The 15,187-nt window shown below is 40.2% G+C and overlaps 1 protein-coding gene across 9 annotated transcripts in view; it reads right to left on the reverse strand.

Annotated features, from left to right (window-relative positions):
- FAT1 (FAT atypical cadherin 1) overlaps positions 1-15,187 on the reverse strand; it is a 122,153-nt gene that overhangs the window by 32,361 nt on the left and 74,605 nt on the right. For all 9 annotated transcript variants that reach the window (XR_014515794.1, XM_083459492.1, XM_083459490.1 and 6 more), the window contains 6 exons: positions 11,829-12,104; positions 10,381-10,591; positions 4,087-8,154; positions 2,321-2,517; positions 716-869; positions 108-341 (listed from right to left, as the gene is read on the reverse strand). Coding sequence is in view for 8 of the 9 variants with exons in the window: in XM_083459492.1 (XP_083315618.1) it covers positions 108-341; positions 716-869; positions 2,321-2,517; positions 4,087-8,154; positions 10,381-10,591; positions 11,829-12,104 (5,140 nt within the window). In the remaining variant the exon portion in view is untranslated. The remainder of the gene's footprint in view (positions 1-107; positions 342-715; positions 870-2,320; positions 2,518-4,086; positions 8,155-10,380; positions 10,592-11,828; positions 12,105-15,187) is intronic.

Consider the following 15,187-nt stretch of genomic DNA (forward strand, 5'->3'; position numbering starts at 1 on the left):
GCACAATCTGAGAAAAGGAGGGCTGAGAATATGAAAAGCAAACTAACAAATATCATTTAGATTTCAGCATTAGTGTTGCATTAAAAATGCAACTCAATAAATTTTACCTGCATCAGCATCTGTAGCTTGCACTCTTGTCAACAGAGTTTTCACCTCCGTGTTCTCAAATACTGTGATGGAGTATGGGTCTGCTGTGAACTCTGGGGTGTTATCATTCATATCTTCTATATTCAGAATAATTTTAGCCTGGCAAAACCTTCCTCCTCCATCTGACGCCTTGACCATAAGAGTATATACTGCTTTCTGCTCACGGTCAAGTGCCCCTAGTGTTTTCAGCTCACCTGTGCATGGAAGTGATAAAAACAAAGCAAATAAAGGGCTTTAAAAACAAGAACTGCGCATCCCACAAAGATCTGGAAACGTTTGAGTCGAACAGTCTTTTAAAGAACAAAATTCCCCATGTGGCATAATTCAGCAGTGATATCTGACATTTAAAGATAGCTGCACACTGCTAACCTGTCTTGAACAAAATGTCAATCTTTTCAGCACTTAAGAAGATTATTGTTTTGTAAGGCAGTTTTCTGCAATCCGCTGCCTTCCCAGTGTTTCCAGCTACAACTTTCACCAGCTCGTATGGTCAGGGAGGATAGGGCACTGATCAATCAAACTTTCAGAAGAAATAGTGGCACAGCTTATAATATCTTCTGAATATTACCTGTTTCTGGACTGAGCATGAAATCTTCTGCTCCAGGACCATGTAATGTGTAAGTTATTTCTGCGTTGGAACGAATATCTGCATCTGTGGCCGAGACCTGCATGATGAGTTTGCCAGGCAGGGAATCTTCTGGGACAGACTCCGTGTACAATGCCTAAAAGTTTTTAAGAGTAGCATTGAAAAAGCGCATTAAGGGAACTAGATCTGGACACTACAGAGATTGCATCATTAAGATTAAATATTAAAAGCTTTTGAAACGTGCAACACAAAACATGAAAATATATTGTACAGTGGTACCTTGGTGTAATAACAGCTTAGTTTATGAACAACTTGGATTAAGAATACTGCAAACCTGGAAGTAGCTGTTTGGGTTTGTGAACTTTGCCTTGGAATAAGAACATGTTCCGCTTCCTGTTGAGTGTGTTCCATTTGTAAATTGAGTCCCCTGCTGCTATGGGAAAGCATGCTTTGGTTTAAGAACACTTTGGTTTAAGAACTGACTTCCGGAATGGATTAAGTTCGTAAACCAAGGTACCATCATACTTCTGATTCTTTTACTTCACTGTTATTTCACTGTCTAGTTTTTCACTGGGTTTTTTTGTGGAGAATTAAATAAATTTCCTTGGGCCTGTTTATAACATTAAGTCCAAAAAGTTGTTTATGAAGTGACACAAGGAAAGTGTGGCTTTTACGTAGCCCCCTGTGGTAGAGACTAGGCCATGGAAGCTTCCGTTAACTAGAAGGCAGCTTAACTCATAAAGTTTTGAACTACAAAGCCTTAAATGGCTCAGGACCAGCATACTTCAAGAACTGCCTCTCCCTATCCGAACTAACCTGGACCCTGCATTCATAATCAGAGGCCTTTCTTTGTATGCCGCTTTCATGTGAGGTCGGGGGGAGGGGGACATGAGAACAGGTCTTTTGTAGGTGGCTCCCCACTTGTGGAATGCTTTCCCTAGAGAGGCTCACCTGGCCCCTTTGTTATATATCTTTAGGCACCAGGCAAAAACATTCCTCTACTCCCAGACCTTTGGCTAATTAAACCCATAGCTGTCAACCTTCCCTTTTTCTGCAGGAAATTCCCTTATTCCAGCGCCGTTTTCCCGCTGCTTCCTGCTGCTATCCCGGATTGTTAGATATCCCATAGACTGTTCCCGGGACAGGTGAGGCTGCTGATCCCTTATTTTCAAGGATCCCTGGGACAAGTGAGATCTTATTTTCAAATCTGAAAGTTGACAGCTATGATTAAACCATCTATGGTGTTTTAAGCTGGGGAAAAGGTATTGTTTTTGTTTGTTATTTATGCTATATATATTATTGTGTTTTTAATATTGCAAACCTCCCTGCGATCTTTGGCAATGTTGAAATCTAATTAATAAATAATAGCAAAATATTGTTTCTGTTTTCTAGATATTCCACATAACTGCAAATAATTAACACCGGTATGTACTGACAGGCAGAGGTTACTGAAAGCTTTCAAGGATGAGCAGTGGAATTTTCCCCAACTTCCCTTTTCCAAAGTAATTACTTAATAATTTTCAAAATGTAGAATGTATTTATTTGAGTCTGAAAGCAAATGTGTGCATGAAAACCCAATGCTAGTACCTTTTCACAAACAGGGCTGTTGTCATTCGAATCAAGGACCTTCACTTCCACCACAGCTTTTGTTGTGAACATCCCATCAGTAGCAGTGATATTCAGAAGATAATTATCCTTTACTTCTCTGTCCAGAGGTTTTCGGACATATACTTTCCAATCGTTCTCGATATTTTCTACAGCAAACTGTCCCAATGGATCGCCTCCTAGACAAATGATAGTTAGAAGGCAATTCAAATCAGAAATGGCAAAACGTCATTATAGGGGTGAAGGGAAAAGACCTGCAATAAAATTCATAATATTTACAATAAGTGCAATATATTTATTTAGCAATAAATGCAATAAATTTATTTAGGAATAAATGCAATAAATTTATTTAGCAATAAATGCAATAAATTTCATAATATTTAGAAAGTATTACTGCTCCTTTGGTAATAAAAGCCTCAGGAGAGCGAAGACTGCATTCCAGAATTCCAATCTTTGCATATGAAGAGCTGTGCTGGATCAGACCAAAATGCCCCTCCAGCCTAGCATCTTGTTTTCACAACAACCAGATGCTTCCATGTAAAGTGCACAAGCAAGACCTGAACACAACACTGTCTCCCCACTATGTTTGCCAATTACTGGTATTCACAGCAACACTGCTTCTGATTCATCCTGTAAGTAGCAAACAGCCCTCATAACTGGTTGCCACTGTTACTTGTGGGAAACTCATAACCAATGCCCTCAGCTCTGACTTATTTTGTGGGTAGGGGATGAGATATGCAACAGCAGGTACACAGCTTGTTGCGACACAAAAGCCGTATCTTGGAGAGTTGTTGTCCCCTCCCCACCCTGAAGCTTGCAGTCAATTACTAGCAATTTCGCAAATAAAAACAGCATTGCAAAATACATAACATACATAAAAGAACCATACTTTTTTTCATGCTTCATACTTTTTTGGGTATACAATTCATGTAGCAATTATACAACTGTGCCCAAGAAATTATAAATTTATATTGGGTTGGATTATTATTTAGGGTTGTTTTTTTGGGGGGTGGGTGGGTTTGCTGCAGTTATTGATGCTAATCTGTCGTATCTCTGTGTTTAGATCTTATTTACGTGGAAATTGTTTCAATTTGGTTGTGTGCTTTTTGATGTGTTTTATCTGTAGTTTGCAACTGCTTCTGTTATATTTGTAATTGTATGTTGTTTTTCATGTTGCAAGAAGCTTTGAGCATGGTTTTAACTATGGAAAGGCAGCATGCAAATAATAGTGCTTGATGTGTGCAAATGGCTACGGCTATCAACCAAGCAGACAACATATATTGGAGAAATTCAGGCTGCCACATTGTAAGATACATGACAGTGTCACCCAAAATGACGGCGCTATTTCAAGTCTCCCCTTTCTGTAAATTTCCGCATCCCCAAAGTCTTTATGTCAACACACTGTGCATTTCTGTTTGATTGCCAGTGATGCATGGGCAAAAGCACAGCATGAAGACAAAACAGGACAAGAACTTGATACAGGGCTGCCATTTTCAGTGACAGCCCTGTGTTTCTTGCAGCAGGTGATTCCACACTAAAGCAATGCTTCTGAGCTGTGGTTCATCAATTTGTCTCAGCTCTTACGGAGACACCTTAAGGAACAATACATGTATGCGGAATATGACAGTGAATCTCATAAACGGAGAAGGGAAACTATAGACTTAAAATTGTAGAAACTATATATATATATATATACATTTAAAATTATCTAGAGCCAAATAATTTTGTCACCATTTCTAAAGGTTTACCTGTAATAAAATAGTTGACCTGTCTGTTAGCATCTTCTGAATCAGTGTCCGTGGTGCTTAAAATAGCAACGACTCCTCCAGTTGGGTCATCTTCACTGACTGTCCCTTTATAGATCTCTGCAGTGAAGCGAGGAGGGTTGTCATTCACGTCAGTCACGGAAACTTCAACAATCGCAGTGGATGACAACTGCATTTTCTCAGCACGATCAGATGCCACCACAGTAATTCTGTACTTGTCCTGCTTTTCGTGGTCAAGCTCTCTCAGTGTAGTAATCCAACCTGTTTCCATGTTTATGGCAAAAGACTCTGTGATGTCAGTATCTTGGGCTGTCTCTAGCCTGTACGTTACCTGCCCATTCATCCCCGAATCCTGGTCAAGTGCTTTCACTTGTATGACTTTTGTTCCTACTGGCATGTTTTCCACAATGTACGCTTCATACGGATCGGATTCTAAGATTGGTTTGTGGTCATTTGCGTCTTTTATTTGAATGCTTATGTCAACAGAGGAAACAACTCTGTATTCTTCATTTAAATAGTATGCTAGCACTGAGAACTGGTACCACTTAGTTGTCTCGTGATCAAGGCTCTTTTCAAGTTTCAGCCTTCCGTTCTGCTTGTCTATCACAAAAAAATCATCTCTGTTGCTTTCAGGAGCATTCCCCTTAACAAGGGTGTACAGCAACGGCTGTGTGTGCTCTGCTCGTACAATGTCAATCTCCGTTCCAATCGGAGTATCTTCAGAAAGTGTGTAAGAATAAAATGGTTCTGAAAATTTTGGCAGAGATACTTCAGGGGGGAGTATTCTAACATAGAGAGGAACCCTGGAATCCTTTTTGGGGGATCCACCATCCTGCGCTCTGACAAAGAAAGTGAGAAACTCATTTTCTAAACCAATTAAACTTTCTTTCGTGGTTATTACGCCTGTCAAGTGATCGATTTCTAAATTCTCTTGAACATTTTCAGAATCGGCTTCGATTGTATAGGTAATGTCTGCATTGGTGCCTTCGTCAGCATCCGAAGCTAAAACCTTGATGACAGATGTGCCTTTTGGAACATTAGACCCGATGTTTACTTCATATTCCGTTGCTCGGAACAAAGGGGAATTATCATTAACGTCAGTAAGTATTACGTTGATGCTGCAAAAAGCCACTTTCCCGCCAGAATCCTTGGCCATTAACCTAATGAAGATTACTTTTTCAGCTTGAGTTTCGCGATCGAGCTTTTCCAGAGTAAATATCTGCCCCCTTTCATTAGTATAAAACCTATCTTTTGCAAAATCATTCACAATATGGTAAGTGATGTATCCATAGCTGCCAGTATCTTTGTCGGTTGCTTTGACTTCTGTCACTAGGGTATGCAATGGAGCATTCTCGGCTAGTTCCACTTCATATTCATTCTGACCAAAAACAGGGCTGTGCAAATTGGCTGCAATAACATTTACGAGAACCTGAGCGGAACTTCTGAAGACCCCATCAGAAACAGAGACATTAAGACGGTAAATGGGCTTCAGAGACTGTTTGTGCAAGTTTGAAAGGGTGATGACCCCCGTTTTGCTGTTGATTGCAAAATTCATATGATCATTGCCTGTTAATATGGAATACTCCAGCTTCTCTGTATCTGAACTGTCCGCATCGGAGGCCTTTACACAAGTTACAAAGTGCCCGCGGGGAGCCAATTCACTGATGTTAGCTTCATAAAGCAGCTGGTTAAAGACTGGTGGGTTATCATTCAGGTCTGTTACATCAACGCTTACAATAATGTCCGTGCTCAGTGGAGGCATTCCACTGTCTATTGCTCTTACTAGCAATGTGTGATGCTGAATCTGTTCATAATCCAAACCCCTTGCTGTCAGAATGAGCCCAGTGCTACTATCTATGTGAAAATAATCATAGCCCTCGCTGTTGTTTTGTACCAAGTGATAAGAAATCCCTCTGTTTGCTCCAGAATCAGCGTCTGTAGCCCTGACTTGTACAACAGATGTTCCAATTACTGAAGCCTCAGAAAGGGTGGTGACATAAAACTGCTCTGTAAAGACAGGAGGATTATCGTTGATGTCTTCGACTATTATGTCAACAAACACCTCGGCATGGGCTCCAGTCAAGGAATCAGTCGCACGCACGCTCAGTTTGTAGGCAGGGTGGGACTCAAAATCTAAAGGGGCAAAAGTATTGATAACTCCTGTGTTAAAGTTTATAGAAAACTGACTGAAAGGGTCTCCATCTGTGATGCTATAAAACACTTTGAGCCCTTCTGGGCTGTTTGCTTGCACATGTACAACAGGACTATGGATTTGGATGTTTTCCGGTATCTCTGCACTGTAGAAAGCTCTTTCAAATACGGGCATGGCTTTATTCACAACCGTGATAGGGACTGTCACTTCAGCAGAAAAACTCGGCTCTCCGCCATCCTTTGCGACCACAGTGAGGACATATTCTTTGTTTAGTGTGTCTGGGTCAAACTGTTTCTTGAGAGAGATTTCGCCAGCATCTCCTATCTGGAAGTGGCCATAGTGTTCCTTGAGGTAATAGTGCACTTGTCCATTTCTGCCAATGTCTTTATCCACAGCAGTGACACACCGAATAACTTGGCCCACTTCAGTATCTATTTTAACAGTGGCATAATAAGGAAGGTTGACAAAAACAGGGGCATTATCATTCGTGTCTTCTACAGTGACCTTTACCACAACATGTGCAATTAGGGATGGCTTATGCTCTGCAGTCACTTCCACAACAATATCAAAAGATTCCTGCAGCTCACGATCAAACGGTATTCCGGTAGTTGAAAGGACTCCTGAAGTGTAGCTAATTTTAAACCTAATGTCTGGGTTTAGAATATGATAAAACAAAGGCTCATTTATTTGACTCCCTATAGCAGTGATAACAGCTATTGTTTTTGCCTCTGTGGAATTCTCTTGGACCACAGCATTGTAGGAACTCTGCGTGAACTTTAGCGGACTTGCCTTGCTCTCTTTCACATTAATTTTTACAGAGGTGGTGCTTGAAAACCGGCCATCAGAGGCTCTGACCGTCAATTCATATCTGCTTCTTAACTGACTCGTGTTTTGTACGGTTATCTGCCCAGTCTTGGAATCGATCGAAAATTTTTCTCCAATGTTTCCTTCAGTGATAGAATACATTAGTTGTGAAAAGACCTCTGAATCAGCATCTGTGGCATTGACCGTAACAACTTTCACTCCTTTATAGGTTGGTACCAAAACAGTTGCTTCGTACAGATCTTTAGAGAACACAGGAGGGCAATCGTTGATGTCAATGACGTAAATGGTAACGTTGGCTGCGTATTCTGCAAATAAGCGGGGCGTCCCCATGTCGTACACGTTCACCGAGAAGCGAAATATACTTGTCTCTTCATAATCCAAACTCATTACTGTACGAATGGCTCCTGTACTAGAATCGATGGCAAAGTACTTGTGGGCAGATGGCTCAACAATCTGATAGACGAGCAAAGCGTTTGTTTCTTTGTCAGCATCTGTGGCACGTATTACTAATGGAACGTTCCTGTCTGTCAGAACCACGCTGTTAACGGAAGCCGATTCGCTGATGAGTCCTGTGTATTCTGCTTGCGTAAAAGCTGGTGCATTATCGTTCTCGTCTTGAAGATGCACCAATACAGTAGTGTTTGTGGACTGGCCAGCCATGTTGGTTGCCTGTACAGTCAGACTATAAAAAGGCAACATTTCATAATCAAGTGTCTTCTGAGAGGTGATGACACCAGAATTTGGGTTGATAGTGAAGACATCACCTATATTACCATCTTTTATCTCATAAACTACAGATGACTGGCTGAATGCGGTGACCATTCCAATGAAACTGCCAATGCTGCTGCCTTCACTTATTTCCGTGGAATATTCTCGCATTGTGAATTTTGGCGATGCGTTATCAGAGATCGTGACTGAAATGTGCACAGATGTTACTTCACTCTTCGGAGGGTTCCCTTTGTCTGTGGCCTTCACCATCAGAGTGTACTCATTCTGACTGCTGCGGTCCAATTCTTTTGCAGTGGTAATACTGCCTAAGATTGGATGTATATTAAAAGCGTTTCCGATATTCCCTGTTAAAAAAGAAAGATAAAAAATTGACAGTCAGAAAAAAGTAGAAGTACATTTGCAAGCAGCTACACACACACATTCAAGTGGTAGAAAATATTAGGTGCTGAAATATTTTAAATGAAAAATAAAATTGCATTCAACTAATGACACAGAATACTACTCAGAGCAGACCCTTGAAATCAAGGGACCTCTTAAGTTAGTCGTAAGTCTATTATGTTTAGTGGGTCTACTCTAACATGGATACCCAGCTTTTCCACAACTGTTATGCTGTAATAAATATCCTATAGTAGGTTAGTTTTATTTAGAAAATCTGACAACCTATTTTATACCAAAGTATGCTATCACTTCAGATTATGAACGCTATTAATACAGAGCTTCTTTTTAATTCTATGGCATTTCTTTAAACAATTCAATAATTATAATAATAATAATAATTTATTATTTGTACCCAGACAAACACTATACGCAATGTGGAACTACAGTTAAACTTTTAAAAGACTTTAAAATCATGGAAAACACTGCTTTACATGAATGTCACTTTATGAGATTATTTCTATATCAGAGATACTTCAGTGAATTTTCTCTTTCAAATTACTCCCACTTAAAATGGGAGTTTATGTGCTGTATAAAAAAACTTCCATTTGAGAAATACAAACTGCAAATTTGACCGCTTAAGAAAATCACCACGAACAAGCCTTTCAAAATGAAGGCTGAAGTACACTGGGGTTTTATACTTCACAAGAATTCAAAGTCAAAATAAAAAAATTCCTTCTAGTAGCACCTTAAAGACCAACTAAGTTAGTTCTTGGTATGAGCTTTCGTGTGCATATGAAGAAGTGTGCATGCACACGAAAGCTCATACCAAGAACTAACTTAGTTGGTCTTTAAGGTGCTACTAGAAGGAATTTTTTTATTTTGACTATGGCAGACCAACACGGCTACCTATCTGTAACTGGAACTATGGAAGGCACCACATTGAGCCGCATGAAATGGAAGTCCATCAACCTCACCAAGAGGTATCTGAAGAAGTGTGCATGCACACGAAAGCTCATACCAAGAACTAACTTAGTTGGTCTTTAAGGTGCTACTAGAAGGAATTTTTTTATTTTAAGAATTCAAAGAAATTAAGAAAACAAATTAACAGGGGCTGCTGTTTCTTAACACCTCAATCACAAAGCACAGCAAAAATAGTTATTGCTAAAACCATGACCTCATCATGAACAGATTTTATTTAACACATTTAAATTATGTATTTGGGTAGGCAGTTGATATTATCTTTTTTCTTACTGAAGGTCGTAAACAGAGCACCATTCTTAGAATATCCCATTACTAATCCTATAAGCTATTGCAAGTATTTAAGGAATGTTCATTTCATATGCTTCAAATTTCTTCCCTAACATTTTAGCTGTACAGTGCAGAATACTAGAAAAACAAAGCTGGGAAAGTTTTAACATTTCCTCCCACAATGTTTTTTTTGAATAAAGAAGGAGCGGGGGCATGTGTGTGAGAAAGACAGAGAGAAAAATGAGAACCCATGCATATGCCGGGGGGAGGGGAGGGGATTCATTGGAAAAGACCAAGTTTTGTTATGATGGAACCAATGCTACTAATTTTTCAGACAGTGTTTTTCATCTTTAATGCCCTACAGGATTTGGGATACCTCAGTGCAGATAGCGCCTACATGGTGTTTTCCAGATATTTTGAACTACAACTCCTATCATCCCTTTTCTTTAGCCATGCTGACTGGGGCTGATGAGATATGGTGTCCTACAATATCTGGAGAGGCAAATTCCACCACCCCAGGAATGCAATCAGACAGTAGAAATTGGTTATTTTTTTCCAGAGGTGGTGCTTGAAATCTGGAACTTTCTCTTCAGAGTGGTCCACCACACACATTCCTTTAAAACAGCAGTCAGGAACCTGTGGCCTTCCAGGTGTTTTGGAACTCCAACTTCCAGAAGTCCCAGGCAGCCTGTCAATGGTCAGGGATTAGACTGCACCTCTGAGGGAGGATACAGCGGACAAATGCCATGCTGATAAAGGGAATAGTGCATCAATATATACCAGTAGTGACTGGCTGAAATACATCCTTTAATATGGCTAACTTGCTGCTGGATTAAGTTTAGATCAAACAGTGTTGGGAAAGCAGTGGGAATATACCTCTACTTTGCAGCTTTAAATCTAAAATCTTTTCATCGTAGCAAGTTATTGAATGTATTGCAGCATACCTGATTCTATGGAGTACACAATTTCCGCATTTTCCCCTTTATCCTTGTCCAGTGCTGTTACATGGAGAATTACAGATCCAACAGCTGCTGATTCATATACTCTCCCTTCATAGGAAGAACTGGTGAACCATGGCGCATGGTCGTTTGTGTCACTAACGTTGATGATGATTCTAGCAAAGTTGCGCTTGACAGGAACGTCTTGGTCCCGCACCTAAAATAATTACAGCGTTACTAGCAGCTCGTGCATAAGTTTATTCAGTTATATGACACTTGTTACAATTGATGAGAACTATCAATCACTTAAGGGCACCATTCTGTTCTGTTCTGTAGAAGTACATGGCATCATAATGGAGCAAATATTTATATTTTATGCCATTGTGCAAAAATCCTACAATATGATTTTGGTTCGGCACAAATAATCTCAGAACTTGGAATTAAATATTACCATTTCACTTACAGTGGTACCTCGGGTTAAGTACTTAATTTGTTTCGGAGGTCCGTTCTTAACCTGAAACTGTTCATAACCTGAAGCACTGCTTTAACTAACGGGGCCTCCTGCTGCTGCCGCGCCACCGGAGCATGATTTCTCTTCTCATCCTGAAACAAAGTTCTTAACCCAAGGTACTATTTCTGGGTTAGCGGAGTCTGTAACCTGAAGTGTATGTAACCTGAAGCGTATGTAACCCGAGGTACCACTGTATTTGTTAAGTGGACGTTCATATATATGTAAGCAGGGCACCAGATGAAGTGAGGGCCAAGGCTACAGAAAGAGGGTCCTCAAATATACAGGAAAATCCTGCATTTTAAGGCAGGGAGGTACTTCAGCCACCCAATATTCAGCAGGGACTCAGGATGTGCATGCCTGCTGCCAATCAACATGAGCAGGAAATAACAGTGTACTATGTAGCCTATTCAATTAGGCCAAAACGGGAGTGGGAATCTGCACCTAGAGGTGCATCTAGCACCGACCTACAATTTCTGATCCAGCAAGTCACACTTGTACTTCTTTCTGTTGATCTTCTCAGTTGGACTGGACAAAAAATGTGGCTGGGGATGAAGGAGGAGGTGTGGAAGGAGAGCAAAAGGAAGAAATATTTCTTCCTCTTTGCTGTGTCTCTCCTCTTCCTTGGGGATGAAAATGTTAACAGAAGAAACTCATTCAAAAAAATTCCCAATGAATTGTGAAGGTGAAGTACAGATGGGCTTGAGCTCATCTGTAATAATACCAACGCTTTGCATTTACACAGCACTTCAGAGTGTGCAAATCACTTAATGTTTTGTCTCAGTAATCTGCACAAGGACCCTGTAAGGTATGCCGGTGAGAGTAAGATACAATTCAGTCTTTCCACCATTCTAGCAGCTCTGAAAAGTATCTGCTTATGCCTACTCCATTACAGTGAAAAAGAAGATCCTGTATCTGCTAAAGAATAAGTGGAATGGTTCCTTACCATCACTGTGAGAATGTGTTGATGAATGACCTCATGATCCAATCTTTCAGAAGTGTAGAGAGAGCCAGTTGCAGGATCCAGGCGAAATTTCTTAAGGCTGATGGGGTCCACACTATTTTGCATAGTAAAAATTAGCTTATTCTTTTCGTCCCTGTCTGAAGCACTGACTTGCAAAATTTCCGTCTCTGGCACTGTGTCCTCTGGAATAATGACTTGGTATTCTAATGTAGAAAACTCAGGCCTGTGATCATTTGTGTCTATTACCTGAATGTACACCTGTAATGGCACAAAGGTAAATTAAGGATGAAAAGGGTGTGTGATCAGAACGCCATGTGCATAAACTTCAGGGAAACGCAACAGTTCTCCTAAAATACAAAAACAAAACACGATGTGAAGATTAGGGGCCATCACACATAATTTAGAGAAGAATAGCTGCGTCAATTCGCTGCAGCTTTTGTGAGTTGGGGTTGACTATGTCAAATACATAATCATGTAGAAACGAAATACAAAGCAGAAATGAAATACAAAGCAGAAGTTGTTTAGAACAAAATATTAGCTGGGATCAGAGCCTTATAAAGCCTAGCACATTGCTTGCCTTCTCCTCTTTCAACAGAAGACCTTCATTCCACATCACACACTGCTTCAGAAATGCCAATCACTTAAAAACGAGTTTTGCCATGTAGCACTGGGGTAGTGATTCCTCCCTAAACAAGCTTAATTATCTGTCAATAGACAAAACTAGTTGGTTGGTTTTTTCAACCCAGAGCTCTAGTACATGGAATTGAAATTATTATTATTATTTCAATTTGTATGCTGCTTTTCCACATAAATATGCCCACAGCAGCACACAAGCCAACAGCAATACAACAGTCAACATACCCATCAATACACTATCACAATAAACAGTCTAATACAAATTCTTTTCAAAACATAAGAATCCAAACACACAAAAATATTTTGAAAACACTAACATAATAACCTTTTAAATTTATTACAATACAAGTATAGCAGAACAATTTAAAGGCACATAATAAAAACATATTTGGGCTACAAGTGCCTTTGCACTTAAGTAGATTGCACTTTAAGTACATTGTTAAAACTATTAAGAAACTAGTTAAAATAAAACTATTTAGTTGCAATTGGAATCAACAACAAATCACCTAAGTAATTTTTTTTTAACACAAAAAGATTTTGTTAAGAAAATGAAAAGCTAAATCAATTAGGAAAACAGAATGTTCCAAACAGAAACTTTCCAAACAGAAACAGAAAATTTCATAATCTTGCCATGATAAATTTGTTTAAACTTTAAGGTGCCATGAGGCTCTCTGCTGCTTGAACAAAGCATACTGTATTTAAAAAAACAACTCCAAAAGTAGAAATAGGCAGTTGTCATTTAGCAACACAAACACAACCAACTAAGAAGCAAAATGACATATTCTAAATACATCTGAACTGACAGAGCACTCGGAGCTATTAATGAAGAATAAAAGGAGCAGTCAAGCGCAACAATGACAACGCTAAGAGAATGTATCAGATTTTTGCTTCAGTTTTTCATCACACAAGTACAATAAAAGAAATGTGGACCCTAAAACCAATCTTGGCCAGGAATTCCAGAAAAGAATGGCATAAAATGGGGCAATGTAAGTAAGAGAATAACAATGTCAATCTAGACACCAGCAATTTACAAAATGGTTTAAAGTTATGAACCCCATGCGCATAAATGAACACTTAAAGCCAAAGTATACAAGCTGAGCAAAATCAGATGAATTCAAATTCATACTGTCCTGTGAGCCATTAAGGAGAACCAGCGTGTTTGCATTAGAAGACCCAATGCCTTCCTCTAATAGCAGTTTTGTAAATCTTAGCGCAGGGGTCGGCAAGGTTTACCTGGGCTGGTTCACTCCAGTGGAAATCCCTCTGTGGGCCAGATCATGCGTGCACCCACGATTTCTGGTGTCTGTGTCTGTGCAGACGCGATTTCTGGCACTGTGGAAGTGAGTCCCCACACTGTGCAGGTTTAGCGCAATGCGCGGGGACTCGCCGAGTGGGCGGCTCAGCCCGGGGGCGGCTCACAGGCAGGTTAAACGACCCCTGTGGGCTGCTTGTGGCCCATGGGCCTTAGGTTGCTGACCCCTGTCTTAGAGCAAGCAGCTGGGAGCACCTCCTGTATGTTGCTCCCCCCCCCCCGCCAATCCATTGAACAAAGGTCCATTTGCGTGCTCTTGGGTGAGTGGAGGGATGGAAGAGTCATCTCAGTTGTCACACCCAAATTGAGGAACTCAATTCCCCAGGACACCTGAAAAGGATTTTTGTTTTAGCAGACCTTGATCAATTCTTGCAGAATTGCAGTCACTGTCATGCTGGAAGAGGGGCTGGATGTGTGGTTCACTCACACACATACGGTGGGAGTGCCCAAAGATCAGAGAACACTGGCATTTGGTTTTCACGGCTGTCACAGAAATACAGACGAGTGCAATGAGAACGGCCTTCATCCTGCCATTATTATATCTATTTTCATTGCAGTCGTACTGTACAAGTCCAACACATTTTTTTTCAATAACAGTTCAAAAGTGAAGAGACCATATTCTGGTGGGAACAAAGAAAAGTCAAAACAAAAGGCAAGCTAGAAGCTTGCTTTGGGGGAAAAGCACGTTTTCAACAAAGGTTGAAAAACCAGTAAACAGAAGGTTAGGAACGACAATCCCCATAACCACCACCCAACTGTATCTCAGACAGTGGTGGGACAAGACAAAGCCCCCATTTGCTGGGTGGGAAGAATTATATGGGGAGAAGTGGCCCTTTAAAAGCTGCCTCCTCAGAAATCCTTCATGCAACTACCAAATCTTGCATAAGGCGTCAGAGCGAAATTTCCTCCACAGAGGCTACTGAATTAGAACAAACAGATGCTCCAGTATGGGATGCATAAAGGTATGATATAAAAGTGGGTATCCATTATGTATTTGAGCCCTTCTCAGACTCTTTCCTGAAAAATGCTTGTCCACTCATGTTTCAGCTGCACTTACATACATTCGTGTGCTGATAATTAAAACTGCAATTTATGATCCAGAGGTCAAGAATAAAATCTTAGTGTTTTCAATAAAGCTGCAATTTGGAAACTGAAAGCAGAATGTGTAAGGCAGAAGGTGCAACAACAGCCTATCTTCAGTGCTAATGCATAATAAAAGCATTCATTTTGCAGAATGCAGAACTTAAGTATGAAGGGAGAGGAAGGGCATAGATGGCAGCAACAAGTATCTGTTATAGTACTGAAAAGCCAATAACTACAGCTGGTAGACAGGGCCACCAAACCTTTTAATTAATATGAATTAATTAAGAATATTATGTCCCATTTCTAATGA

This window comes from Podarcis liolepis (assembly GCF_965112155.1).
Source record: "Podarcis liolepis genome assembly, chromosome: 9".
In the NCBI taxonomy this organism is placed as follows: domain Eukaryota; kingdom Metazoa; phylum Chordata; class Lepidosauria; order Squamata; family Lacertidae; genus Podarcis; species Podarcis liolepis.